Genomic DNA, 15,151 nt, shown 5'->3' with positions numbered 1-15,151 from the left:
CAACCATAAAAGTATACACTATACATTTATAAAACTTTATAAAAACACAAATTAAAATTTATAAAATTGCGATTCAGTCTTTTCCCGGAGGATAACCCCAACAACATTATTTCTAACAGTATCCTCCTGAGATGTTAAAAGCACATGAGAAAACATATCTGACTAGGCCTTCCAAACACAATACATACATTAAAGTACAATCTCGATAACATACGCCTATACCTCTGTATTCTGGAGGGACCCCCTAACTCGAATCATGTATTTCCCCAAAGCGCAGGCTATATCCAGGTTTCCCATCCCCACCAGGAGCTCTGCAGCTTGCTTCCTATTCGTAATCCTGTAATTTTTGAATAACGGGCCTAAGATCTCCTTACGTATATCAAGGGTCCTCCTACAGTCTAATAAAACATGAGTAATATCACAGGTGGAACCTAACGTACATGTGCAAATGCCATTACTATTAATCATGAGGTTTTTAACCCTGGTATTTACATAACAGGGATTTACACCCATTCTCAGTTTTAAAACCTCTCTTCTTAGTTGCTGATTCGGCAACCTATCCAAGTACGGGTAGGGATGATCTTCTGAAATCCATACTTGGATCATATGGGACACTGATACTTTTTGCCGAAGGTACTCGTAATCACATGTACGGGACACATCCGCTCCCAATGACCGTAGTTCTTTTTTGCCTATATTGGTGTGTCCTAACTGGGCATCTAGTTCTATTCCTAACTTCCCATAAGCTTCCTTTAATGAGAGTCTGGCTTCTTTAGCCCATGATAACTCACTGGAGGTAATTTCCTCTCTAGACCACTGAGATATTTTTCTGGGCGCCTCCCCTATCTCCAGACGCTGCCAAAACCGTATTAGTGCCATCCTGGTTGTAATTGCCCAGGAAGTGACTCCTATCTCCAATCTTGCTGCATGTACCATAGCTGATTTAGGTCTAGAGAATAAGCTTTTCAGGATCATACCCTCCTCTTATCCCAACCTTTTTTCCCACTGAGGAGGAGAACCTCTGATCCATATAGGAATTTCGCGAGGACCATTGCCAGATAGGCCAGATAGGCCTTAATAACCGGCCCGTCTGACAAGTCTCCGTAAAAGCTATTAAACCTTTTTAAGCCCTTTATAGAAGCTGTTGCCCTAATTTCTAAAGCTTCCAGATGGGTGGTCCAATTCAGGTTACTCGTGAACAATACTCCCAAATATCTATATTCTGATACCCTCTCAAGAAGTTCCGTACCCAAATACCAAGGGAACCGGGTCTTACTTTTGCCGAAACATAGGATTTTGGTCTTTTCCATATTTACTACCAATTTTTTATTTAGGCAGTATTTATGGAACATATCTAGTTTCCTCTGCAAACCTATCTCCGTCTGGTCCATGATCACCAGATCGTCTGCATAAAGCAGACAGGATATACACTTAGAGTGATAACATTTAGAAAGAGATTTGGAAAAGAATAGAGTGTGTTTTACTGGGCCTTGTAAGACCAAGGAGAGATAAAGGAGGGCCCTGAAGCAAGCCTGGCTAGACATATAAGTGACAAATTGGGTTGGCAGTGGCCCACCCAAATCCTCCATTGGCCCACCCAAATCAAAATTCCTGTAGCCGGGCTTGGACTTGCCTGATTACTGGAGTCCCCTGATTGAAATAAAATATTCAAGAGTAAGACACAGCATCAAGGCATGCTAAAATTGTGTTTTTCTCACTACATGAAAACGTCCGTCCCTCTTAGCCAATTGTCTGTGCTCTCTAAGGCTGAAGAAGACGCAAGCGTCGGACGGCTATAAACTCAATTTTCTTTCAAACTAGAGCTGAACGTGTACTGTGCTAAGAACGTAACATTAGTAAAAGTATCAGCAATGTAAGCAAATAATGCGTAATTATGAAGTAGAAAACAGGTGCAAATGTGAATTTCCAGACTTTATCGGGTGGGCGAGTAAAGATTCCTTGGCTCGCACCAAGTTCTCTACATGTGTCCGATGATGTGAAGGTTGCCGTAAACTGAGTTTATAATTGGTGTGGCAGGTCTTTTTTATTATATTTAAACACTTGTTTGTCAGGATGCCATGTTGAAAAACAAGTGCAGCAGCTACACACGACTTAATCGGGTGTAGACCCAGGGGGTCTTCCTCGGTTACCTGCAAGGCCGCCACATGGATGGAATCCTCTACTTTTGCTGTGCACACCACTGTCTGAAAGTGCGAGATCAAGGGAGCAGGTAATCTGGGCTCCATCGTCTGTGATGTACTGAGATGAATTTCTCCACCTGCAACAGAAAAGTTACCTACGAGGAGGTGTCTAGCTGGATGGGACGATCGCATGATGTGACGATGGGTGTGTCCTATGATTTCGGTGTTGGGGTTAGGTAGTGGCGGCTCCTCCATTGGGGAGTGGGGGCATTGCTTTTCCGGAGGAAGGTATGTTTTTTTATTTTAATTATAGTCCCGGCATAGTCCCGGCCGCTCCCCCCTGCAACCCACCCCCTTCCATTTTAAGATATTTTTACAGTTTCTCGTTGCTCAAATGGGTGTAATTTCTGATATTTATTTGCCTCGTCTTCTTTGCTTAATTTTGCTTGCGATAAAGTGTCACTCATAGTCGTTGAATGTCTCTCACAAGTACACTGAAATTATGAAAATGTCACACATAAGCAATCTGAATATTTGGCAGCTATGATACAGTTGAATGGATGTGAATCTGTAGAGAAGTTATATTGTCAAACTGCAATTACATTTAGGTCAAATATACTGGCTCCCACCAGATATATAGGAGAATAAACAAAAGGAAGGCTCCTTGTAGATGGACGCTACTTTGTTGTAGTTTAAATATGGTCACAGACTTCTGTCCTGTGCGGTCTGAATTGGTCGTCTGCGACGTAAAATAGGCAAGATTATCTTACGCCGTAGACGATGGTTACAGACTATCTTACGACAATGCGCCATGCGACAATTATGACAATGAGACATGAATTCGCCCTGCCATCTCGAAAGATAAGTCAACTCACTGATGAGCTGAAGAACATGCAGAACAGACTCGGCGTGCTGCTACATATAGTGTATTTGAAAAGACTCAGCCAATTAGAATTTATATACACGGTGCTGAGCACTAGGCCCAGAGGAAGCCTCCCTCAGCTGTAGTAAAATTCTATTTATAATTTACAAGTTATTACCGAACACGCAATTGTGGTACATTGCGTATGCGCGTTCCTAAGTATACTACCAACTGTAAGCAAAGTGCATTAAGCAAAGAGGAATACTCCTCTGCTGCACTATAAAGACATTAAATAACTTTAAAATCAGCGAAGTGCAGCGCAAGCCGCAATCATGAACCAATTCCAGGGCACAAGTCCTAAAAACAGAAGTGGGGGACTAACCAAGTTAGGCAGTATGCAAATAACATCATGGTGCGTGACATCACAGGAACTGACATCTTAACCATGACCTCACAGGAAGTGACATCTAGTCTTAACACTTCACACATGTTTCGCATGTCTATAACAAGTACATCTGAGCACATAATGCAAATTAACAAATGAGAGTTTGCATCTGGGTTGTGCCAAAAAAGTGATACAACACTGACGCAAAATGTGGGCTCAATTAATACATTTAGGGCCTCATTTACAACTTTTTGGCACAGGGCAGCGCTGCCCTGCTTCAAAAGGAAAGGGTAGGAATAGGCAGCATTAACTAATATGGCAAATTCCTGCCTTTCTGCATGTGCAGGTGCTTAAATTGGTGCCTAGCACAAATGCAGGTACCCTTGCACCATGGTGCAGAGGTGTCTGCATTGTTGGCAGGATTTATTCTGTCCAGGAAGGGACACCTTCCTGCACAAAAACAATCAATGGAGGCGTTTTCCTCTTTCTGTGTGTGCTGCAAAATGCAGTACACACAGAAAGAGGAAAGAAGGAGGAGAAATAAAGTTATTTCTTCTGGTTACTCCTCCCCTGGGGAGGCGCACAGTTTTGATGCATTCCCCGGTTTACAGATGCTTGTAAATCTGGAAATGTGTCAAAACCCATGGGAGTTGCATTGGAAAACTCACCACAACTCCCATGAAATGCCTCCTTGATGTAGAGTTCGGCAACTCAGCAATTTACGCTGCTGTGTCTTACTCCACATCTATGAGCCCATGCAAAGCCACGCAGGGTGGCTTTGTGTCGCCTCAAATATATTATTGAAAGGCCTGCACCACCGGAGTGAGGTCTCTTATTTTGTCAAAACTTTGTCAAAAAGAAATTGAAAACAAGGAGCCAGGTAGCAGTACATCTAATCTGCTTAACTGGTCGCAAAGCCTGCATTTTAAACTATATTATGGGGTAAGGCACCTGTTGCAGAGATCCATGTGGGCCCAGTAAATCCCAGGGAAGAGTAACTTTGGGGGCCAATGCATTTGCTGGAGAGACCTGTGTTTTCTCTAGTCATTTTTTGACAAAGCACATCATCTAAAATGCAGATGACAGACTTTTATTTTATGTAGCTAGGCGAGTTAGTGTTTTTAACGCAGATATCATTTAGTTCCTGTCCCTTGCATTTGCATCTAAGTGGAAGCTTAGGTAGCTCCGAGTCAGGGTAGTGAAACAAAAGGAGTCCTGCTGGCCTCTTAAATTCGGCCTCTCTCATAGGCCCAGCTGGAGTCTGAAATATGAAAGCCCCCCTCGCCGTCTGCACATTGCTGCTGGAAACGAAAGCATACAACGTGCCAGTGCTGTTGAATCTGTCCCGGTGTCTGAAAAGTACACTGCGACGAGTTAATCATATTTGAGTGGGGCTCACTTCTTGCAGGGTGGACGGCGTCCATCCTGTGAAAAAGTGGTTGGACGCCGTATACCTGCGTGTACCCCCGACTTGTGCCCTGCCCAATTCACATTAACAACACTGTCACAAAACCAATAGGCATGCATAAATGGAGCTTAAAGCATGCAGGTTATTTGTTGTAATATTGTGTTATACGATCTGAAACGCGGCAGACAATGCAGTGAATAAGAAAACATGCAATATAAAGCATGGAGTTTGAGATTAATAGACATAGAGTTGTGCCATTCCCCCATATCGAAAGTATTCCAGGGGTAAGGTCATATTGTCAACAGAAAAATTCATCAAAAAATTATCTAATCCGATGTTGTGTCAGAGTTAGCAGGTACAACCCTCAAAGAGAACATTGCAATTGTATCCTAAATATAATACATACATTTGATAGAGGACACTCGCCCAATCCAGATGATATACGGTAAAAATGTAATGCATTATCAACAGAAGTTAAACAGAGATACAGAAGCCTAAATCCACTTCGATGTAAGGCTACAGAATTACATTCCTCAAGTGTGTTTAAACCTTGGTTAATACGGTTGCATCTCAGAATCCAAGACATTTCGACCTATTCAACATCCTCTGAATTTTTCTACCCCTTAGTAGTTTCCATATCTGTTAAATGACCTGCCACCTGATTCCATTAACAGAGTGGTCATGTTCCACAAAGTGTGACACCAAAGGAGCATTCATAGTTCTGCACCATACAATAAGCTGTAATACAGCCATACACTTTATATTGGAATCAACACTCAACTGACCAAAACAATTCCAGATCATACAAAACTCAGCCAGCAGGCTTAGCTTCGACCTTCCAACCAGCACTCATATCACTCCGCACCTCAAAGAGCTGCACTGGCTCCCAATCCACAAAGAAGAACTCCTCAAACATCTCACACACACATACAAAGCCTTACACAACATTGGCCCCACGTACCTCAATCACCCCATAAGCTTCCACAAACCTACTTGACACCTCCTCTCAGCCAGAATCATACTTGCCCCTGTCCCTGCATTTGCAGAACTAAATCTGGTGGTCGTGACTTCCCCAGCCTCACTTCTAAAGCCTGGAACTACCAGCCCCTGCACATCAGAGCTGCCTCATGAGTTCTTGAATTCTGTAAGAAACCAATGACCTGGCACTTAATTTAGCCCTGACTCTGGCTCAGCCCATACACCTTCTGCTTCAGTGCCAGGATTCCCTCCCGGGTGAGTTGTGTGCTATAAAATAAATATTATTTACTTGAATTAAGTAAAAGGAAGAAGTTGTCCACTGAGGAACTCACTGCGAGCCCAACTTAATGGTTTGGTCTGTCCATAAAAGTTAAAACAGGAATAATTTGTCAGAAGGTGCTTTTCCGTTGAATCCTTCCCTGCTTCGTAGGTGATCACCACATGATTGGCAGAGAGGCCTAAGTAATAGTAGGACGATAGATGCTCAAGAACCAAGCACTTAAACTTGTTGACTAGAAAGAGCAGAGTTGTACCAGAATTCCAGAACAGGGAAGTTGTTCACAGCCGCAAGAGGCCAGACAGCTCCTTGGTCCAAGGTTTCAGTGGTCTGAGAAGCAAACCCCACGGTACCAGTATGGAATTATTCAAGAATTCTTTTCAGTAGTGGGAGAAGGAGATCATCACTTATCGTGGCATATTCTCCCACCAACCAAGAAGTGCATTCAGGAGATATTCTTCTGAACGGTAAAGAGGTCTTATTGGGGGAGACCCCTATGACAAAGTTCAAAGACCAATACTGTGGCCTGATGGACTGCTTATTGAGTCAGTCACTGTCTATGTTGTGTTATCCCACTAGAAGGATGGGTTACAGCAATAGCTTCAGTTCAGTACCCAGAGCGAAACCGCTCTACCTAACAACACAGTGCTAAGAAATCTGTCTCTGCTTGCTAATGGAGAGCCTTACTGAATAACTACTCAGCTAATGAATGGATGTAAAACATTCAGAGTCCAGGATATTGATATATGCCTAAAAGTAATCCACTTATACGGAGCCTAGTGCTAAGCAGGTCAATCTATTGGAGCTGGACTGATTGGAGGTGCAACCTGGAAAGGGAAGCACAGAGGATACAAATGTGTATATTGTGGCAACTACCAAAAGACAGAAGACAAGACCTCTGAGAATTTAAGACTGTTATCTGGATCCTGCAGTTTCCAAAGTATATAATTACTGTCTTAAGCGGAATCGGCCTTCATTAAAAAAAAAATCAAAAGATTACTAATATTGCCACTGCAGTCTTTTACTGCTAAATCAGTCCACAGGACTAGGGAAAGAAGGGACTATTGTGACATACTGAAGGGAGTGTGGATGAGAAGGGCCTGCAGTGAGGCCCCTTCTTTCTAAACATTGATAGGAACTGCCATGATCACGGTTCCTGTCATTGTTATGAAATGTCCACTGAGCCTGCAGATATCTCTAAATCTGTTGAGCACAGGACACTCGGTATATTGGGATTATAGTCCCCCCTCCCCCCCGCCCCCCATATCGACAGCTTAACCTCCATCTGCCAAACTCTAAATCAGGCCCTTAGTATATGAAACACAATAAAGTGGTCTTACCTTTCCATCTCCACAGCCGGTGCCCCTGTGGACCATGCCTGGATCAGGCACATCTGTCCCTAGGTTAAAGTCGATCGCGGTGCACGTGTAAACATTATTGTTATTATATTGAGACACAGAGGAATTTGGTGGTTGCACAATAGTTCCTGTACACTGGAGTTTCCCACACAGGGCATCCCTGGAAGCAGAGAAAGCACAAAGTTGGGTGAGGAATTAAATGCTAACACATTTTTTTATGGAGAGAGACTTTAGGGCATGTTTTGTCAAGTCGGAAAACTCCATTTAACTACAGACATGGCAGTGAAGTGACACATATAAAACATCCAATGTGCTTAGAGCTATGCAGAATATTGTTAGGATGTTAGTAATCACATGCATGCTGTCAAAGGCTTTTTTATCAACAGAGCAAAGTCGAAATGGTGGGTGGAATTGGGGGTTTCTCTCTCTGTAGTGCTATGAGTAATCTAGAGACAGTTCTTAATTGGAAATAATCAATAAATAAATGCATGGGCTAAAATTTTCTAGAAGGATGCCGCTCACTGCTGTTCACCACTTTTAGTGGAGGGCGGGCCGCCCAAGAGGGCCAGTTCACTCCATGTCTGGACATTTCACATACAAATAAAAGCTATGAGGTATGTTAATGTAATGATCGCAATAGAAGGAAACCAAGTCTACAACATACAGAATATATTCCATGTCAAACAAAGCCCCGGACTGGAAACACCATCCTTGATGACATTGAATAACCTGTACACTTAATGCCTGCAGGCTTTGTGGGAGGGCAATGACTTATGTGTAAGGATGCGCTTTGTGCTTCCATTTTTGCGGTCTCACTACAGACAGCATTGCATACAATAATCAACAGTTAACCGTTGATTATGATTTGATGACTTATCTGTAAATCCCAGTTCACTGCTTTGGTAGTGATGAAGCATGATTTTCGCAAAATAATCTTGCTTGATCAAATCTGCTCATATGTGTTTTTAACAAACCAAATGGCTAACAGTGTGAAAATGTATTAACATGGGAACATTAAAAGAAAAATGTGAAAGTGAAAATGTGCAAGAAAGGCACGACACGTTTAGTAAACAGAAACTGCAAGGTTTAACATGCAGAAAGCATGGAATATATGAGGTGTTTTTACATGAACTAAAATGTTATAAGAGAGAGACTTGAATAAATATGCATTTAAAAACTTACACTAGAAATATGAAATAGTAATAATCGAAAACGCTTACAGAAAATGTTTTGTGAAATGTTTATCCTTTCTTCATAACAAGAGAGAAACAATTATTATTAATAGTTTGATTAGTGAAAATTTACATTATACATATGGGATTCATTAATTGATATTCATATGCATTTTCTTGTGTTTTCTTAACTGAAGCGTGTTTATTTCCTTAGAAAAAAACAACAGTTTTATGGTTTCTCCAAGAAGGCCTTAAACCCTGCTAAAGTACTTTCTTTTATAACATAGGCTTTAGAAGAATTTACTTTGTCCTTCATTATTTCTAAAAATGCTGATTTATTTGTTTAGCTGTGCTTAGGATATCACTAGGATTTCCTTCCTACGGTTCAAATATTTCTTTCTATGAATAATTGTGTCAATTATGTTCCAAGCTGATGTGGAAGCGAGCGTGAGGATATGAGGTTATCAAAATGTCTTTCCCTGCTTCCGAAGAGCAATGACATTAATTTTTAACAAAGAACTTTAACAGAGAAATCTGGATGAACTGACCAGGATGATGGTCACCCCATAAGCCTGACCAATGGAATCATGTGGAACTGTGAAATTGCAACTTTAGGAGGGTTGAACGTTTTAATATTTGGGGTATAATTATTACTGTGAGAAAATAACTTGGCAGTAGCTTTTCCTATGAGAAGAGAGCCTTTGCTGCTGTACTCTCTATGCTACTCTGCCTGGCTATTATACTTGCAATTCCTGAGCGAGACTATCCTTATTACTTTGCACTTCATCGGTTGGTGATGTTGCTTAAGCTATACCTTTTCGGCTGAGGGCTTAGCTATTTATGACTACTGCACACTGTGCATTAGTATTCTCTGATCTAGGTTTGTATGACATTCTGAATTGCATACTGATATTGCAATGATTTATTATTTTGTTTATCTCACTCTCCTCTCATGCTGTTATTGATTATATGATGTATTTGTTAATTAACTGTATTTCCTTATTGTGTACTTACCTGTAACATTGAAATAACACAGAATTGATTATTCCTATGTACTTGTGTATTGACCATTTAAATGTTGAAATATTTAGATAAAAGTAACTTGACAAGTATTTGGAGTTTGTCTTTATTAATGAATTATTAGACATAATGTATACTGTGATCACTGTTGTTGGACAGGCTTTTCCTTCATTATAGATCCTCATGAGGAAAATAGCATCTGTCTCTTATTATCGAGTCCCTATTAGCTCTACCAAAGATCTATCGGAAGACTTGATATATGTAAGTGGGTAGTGAGATTATATGGCACCAAATTTTGGTTATAGTGGAAAAATCCTTATGATATCGTAGGGTTAATGTGTATGATTATAAAATGTACACTGCTTCCGCTGGATCAGTTTCTGGTAGTGTCATTGGATGGTTGGTTTAGACTAAATATACCAGGTAATGAAGACACGGAATTTAGGGACAAACTTTTCTTGACTACATACCTTTATGTTCTATGTTGTGGTCCGTCGTTGACCTTAATGAAAGTAAAGGTCCGTCGTTGGCCTAAGATTCCGGGATAAGCCCAAGGGGAGTCTTAGCGTTGCATACACTAAGTGTGCATTGTCTGCTGTTGATGCAGTGCTGAGCAATGGTCATACTGTCAGTACTTTCACATGGAAATCTTGATGTGTGAACAGTGGAGATTTATTTGGGTCTCTTCAGAAAGAGCATCTGGTTAAGTCCTGATATTTTTCACTTGAGTGTGGGTAAAATCGCACTGGTCGAGAGTTTGCTACAAGCGAAAAGTATTCTCACAGTCTATGATTCTATCTATTTGTTTCTATTAGTAGAGCAGACAAGCTGTGTTTTATGTAGTTTGTTTTGTTAACCCCTTCCATGCTCATGACGGAACGGTTCAGTCATCAGCGTCGGTGCTCCGGTGCTGATGACGGAACATTTCCGTCATGAGCCAATACGATTTTAAACCCTTCAGCACTGCAGCGAAATTAGCGCAGCACTGAAGAGGTTAAAGACTTTCAAAAAGACACTGACGCTGATTTTGTAAAGGGAGGGTAGGTCGCATGAGTTATACTGACAGAAAGCGCAGCGCTGGTATTGGTCAGTTAGGTGAAATCGTCACAGAAAGTCCTGCGCTGGTATAGGTTGGTTACTGTGAGTCACGCTGGGATTGGACAGTGTGATTACATTCTGATTGGTAGCAGAGAATTATAACACGAAAGAAGAACTTTTGAAGATTTACTTATATAGTTTAGTAATAGCATAGAATAATCATGAAATTATTAAAATTGTTTAAAACTTTGTTTTGTAAAGATGAGCCGAACCCCATTAAAGAAGGACTTCCTGTAGCTCCTAAAGAAACCCATGCTGCTTACAAGTCATTAGCAAGGAGTTATCATAAGTGTATATGGTTAGAAAATGGGATGAAATACACTGAGCAAGATGAGCAAGATTCATTTCCAGTGAATGGTACTTTTAATACTAGAATTTTAGAGAATTTGAGGAGACAAATGAATAATTTGAGACCTAATCTTAGACCTATGCAGTACGAAGCTCTTGAAGAATGGGAGCATGAGGCATACAGGGGAGAAAGAGATAGGTATCAAACTAGATACAAGAATACTATGAGTAGATATTAAGAAGCAAAATGGGATGCTCAAGAGAAAATGTGAAGAAGGGACATAGCAGAAGGAGTGAACATGTTTCCAGTTATGGTAGCTGAGCCTAATCAAAGAGAAACATGTAAAGAAAAAAGTAAAAATGTTGAAGAACGAAAAACTAGGAATACAGAATTTGCTGAAGAAATTGATGACATAGATGATGAATTCTTATGTAAATTATTAATGAATAGACCTCCACCTTATCAAGAGGAACAGAATAGACTAGAGACAAATTCTTTATCAGCTGAAACCCCATAACGAGGTATATATCTAGATCCAAAAAGTTTGTTGCAGACTGAGAAAAGAGTGACACCTACATCTTGAGGGGCAAGAAGTGAGACAGGTGAAAATATTCGGAATTTATTAGGTCCTACTCCGGAAGCATTAGATGGGGGATAAAAGAAATAACACCTGGTTGCAGTGTACAGAATAATAACTCATGTTTAGATGTGAGTGAGTTAAATGCAGATTTGGAAGAAATTATTCTTGGTACAATCAACCCAGATAGGTTAGGTAAATATGAGGATGAAGAATTGCTTTTTATGTGTAAAAACATTACAAGGAAAGCGAGAAACCTACATGAGAAATTTTCTAAAATCAGACAAACCTATGGAGTTCATAGAGAAAAGTCTAAAGCCTTACAAAAACATATAGATTAGATTTCAGTGACAAAGATTTGGAGAGTTTGAATGTTTCAGGAAAACGTTTGCTGATTAAAGAGTTAATTAGCACATTAAAATGATGGGTCGAGTTAGATCGATGGAAGGGAAGATGGGCTATGCAACAATGACTTCAGTAGTTTTGCGATTGTATCCTGTGAGGGAGACAGGAGCAGAAATAGTTGATGCAACATTATATCCTATTAGAGAAGTACCAGGAGGTGGGTTTGTTCATGTCCCATTGTCAAGGCAGGATATATTATCCTTTACAAATGATTTCTCAAGATTGAGAGAAAAAACTGTGGAATGGTACACACATGTAGAGAGGTTTGTGAAGGTTTCAAAAGTTTTGTAGAAGGATTTGAATGGTTTGTTTGATATTGTAGTTCCAGCTGATTTGTGGATTGAGTGTAAAATTGGTATAGATTGGCCAAGAGAAGAATACCCAAGAGATCCGAAAACAGGAGCACCATCTGAAGAGGTCATGAAAAAATATAATCAGGTTATCACCTATTTGAAAGGAGAAATTAATGTTAGCTCAGAAGAAAGTAACTAAGAAAGGAGGATTATTTAATACAGATTTTATAAACGATTACCAAGGAAATGGTCTAACTACTACTGGTATGAGAGATGTAGTGTCAAATGGAAATACTGCGACACAAATGATACTGATTCCACAAGAGAGAGGTAGAGGTAATAGAGATGAATTGAAAAAGAAGTTCCCTTGTCATGCGTGCGGAAAATGATGACATTGGAAGCGCAAGTGTAGAGGTATACAGGTAGACACAGGTGATACAGGAGTAAAGGGAATGAATCAGATGCAGCTGAATCAACAGAATCAGAATCAGCATTTGTCGGTTGGTAGAGGACAAAATTTGCAGATACCTCAAGCTCCTATGCAAAATTAGAGTGTGAATGGTCAAATGCAAAAATACAATGCAAATGTGGGTTTTCATACAAATGATCAAGTGAATTCAAATGTGCAGGTGTCTTCACAATATTTGATGCAGTGGGAAGAAAAGGATTCAGATACATCTCAATGACGGTGCCTAAGGGGGGAGGAGGGGTGCATGCTTGGCGCATCCTTAGAGGTAGATCAGTGTGGTGCCTATGTGGATGGCGAGGTTGACGGAAATTCAAATACGTTCCTCGTAGATACTGGTGTTACCCATTCCACTGTGAGAACTATGGAAATTCCCAACCTACCCATCTGGGGAGAAAGTATCCAAGTTGTAGCAGTTTCAAACAAATTGATTAAAACCTCTGTGACTAAACCAATGAAAATGCAAATTGGAGGTTTACCAGATTTACACCGATTTGTGGTGTGTGACACAAGTCCATTTAACCTATTGGGAAGGGACTTGCTCTGTAAAATGAACTGCTCCATCTGTTGTACGTCAGATGGAATAGCATTTCATACAAAAGACAAGGATGTTGTCTTTAAAATGGCAAGGCAGGGAACAGAGGTGAATGATTTACATCCTCTATTTACAGCGAATGATTCGCCTGTTGAATTGAGACATACTTTGTTGACTGATGTGTGGGATTTTTCAGGCAAAGACATTGGATTGATGAAAGGAGTAGCTCCAATTCAAATTACAGTCAAACCAAATGCAGAATTTACAAGAACTCCAGCTTACAAAATAAGTCCTGAAACAATTGCAGGAGTAACACCTGTGATTGAAATGCTGATTGAACAAGGTATCCTAAAAGGGATTCTAGGGAGTCCATGCAATTCACCTATTATGGGAATTCACAAACCTATTGGGAAATATAGGATAGTGCAGGATTTGCAATGGTGCCAAATCCACCTGTGATTCTTTATCAAATTCCTTGTGAAGTAGATTGGGTTTCAGTGATTGATCTATGTCAAGCATTTATCTTGATACCTTTGCACCCGGATAGCCAATATTTGTTTACGTTCTGGTCAGGAAACCATGTTTTGGCATGGTGCAGAGTTCGTCAAGGGTATATAGAGAGCACCTCAATCTTCAATCAGATAATGAAGAAATGTTTGGAATCACTAGTAATGCTAAAAATTCAGTTCTTGTCCAATATATAGATGATATATTGGTTGCGTCAAAGACAAAAGAGGCTTGTGTGACAGATACAATTGCTCTACTGAACCATTTGACAGTAGGTGGGCATAAAGTGTCACCAGCAAAATTAAAATTTTGTCAAAGAGAAGTTCTTTACTTGGGTCACAAAATTGAAAAAGGAATGAGGAAAGTGTCTCAAGATCGGATCAATGCTATTATGCAAATGAATACACCAAAAACACAAAACAAAAAGAAGTTCAAATGTTTCTGGGAATGATTGGATATTACATGCAGTGGATCATTGGTTTTTCACTGATAGCCAAGCGATTACAAAGACTGACACACAAAGATGTGTCAGACCCGGGGGCGTGGCTTTGCGGGCGGAGATGGCGGTCGCAGCTTTGTAGAGCTCCCGCCGGCCAGGACATAAATTGTTCATTTATCCTGGCCCCCGAGCCCGCAGTTTGTACCACGTGAGTGGCATCGGTTCCGGGGAGTATTCTGACCCCTCCGGTGCGCTGGTCCGGCGGCCCCATCTATCCCGGGGTCTGGTGGCGCCGGCGGCGGAGAGCGGCCTGGTCACTGGCAGTGGATCCGGGACCTCGATTTTCGGGACGCCGAGCGGCGGTCGGTGCCGGACTGCCGGAGATCGCTTCAACTGGGTAGGTCCCGGCCCGACTTTGCAGCTCCAGTGACCTACGAGGTGTGAGGGCGCCCTATAAACGAGTGCTGTGCCTGGGAGCCCTTTCACGGACGTTACGGTGTGGTGGAGGCCTACACCGCCCTTGTGAGACCGGGGCCTCGAGTTTCGCGTCCTTGGGACTGGCCTGGCCTGGAGGCAGTAATCTTCACTCTGCACCCCTGGGACGCCTGTGGTGGCGCTCGGCTGGGGCCCGAGGCTCCCTGTGCCCACAGTCGTAGGCCTGCTCCTGGAGACTGGCTGTGGATTGCTGCGGGAGGTGTCCGCCCTGATTTCGAGTGGACGGTCCGGCTGGGCGGAGGTCTCCGGCGCCGGGGCCACAGACGACAGTCCGGTGAGTGACAACGTTGGGACTATAAGTAGCAATGACCAGGGGCGGTGGAGGAGGCCCGCCCAAACAAGGCCCTATAGACAAATTCACGGGGCCCAGTGGTGGAGCAGGGGCGCCCAGCAGTGGCAGCGGGACAGGGCCGGACAATGCGGCGATCTTGGCGGCCATCACCCAG

The 15,151-nt window shown here is 41.7% G+C and overlaps 1 protein-coding gene across 1 annotated transcript in view; it reads right to left on the bottom strand.

Annotated features, from left to right (window-relative positions):
- Positions 1 to 15,151, bottom strand: part of LOC144755252 (disintegrin and metalloproteinase domain-containing protein 9-like) — a 929,123-nt gene that overhangs the window by 188,721 nt on the left and 725,251 nt on the right. The window contains exon 16 of the mRNA XM_078643994.1: positions 7,392 to 7,569. Within this exon, the coding sequence (XP_078500120.1) occupies positions 7,392 to 7,569 (178 nt within the window). The remainder of the gene's footprint in view (positions 1 to 7,391; positions 7,570 to 15,151) is intronic.

This window comes from Lissotriton helveticus, chromosome 5_1 (assembly GCF_964261635.1).
Source record: "Lissotriton helveticus chromosome 5_1, aLisHel1.1, whole genome shotgun sequence".
Taxonomy (NCBI): domain Eukaryota; kingdom Metazoa; phylum Chordata; class Amphibia; order Caudata; family Salamandridae; genus Lissotriton; species Lissotriton helveticus.
This window is presented reverse-complemented; position numbering and strand designations above follow the sequence as displayed.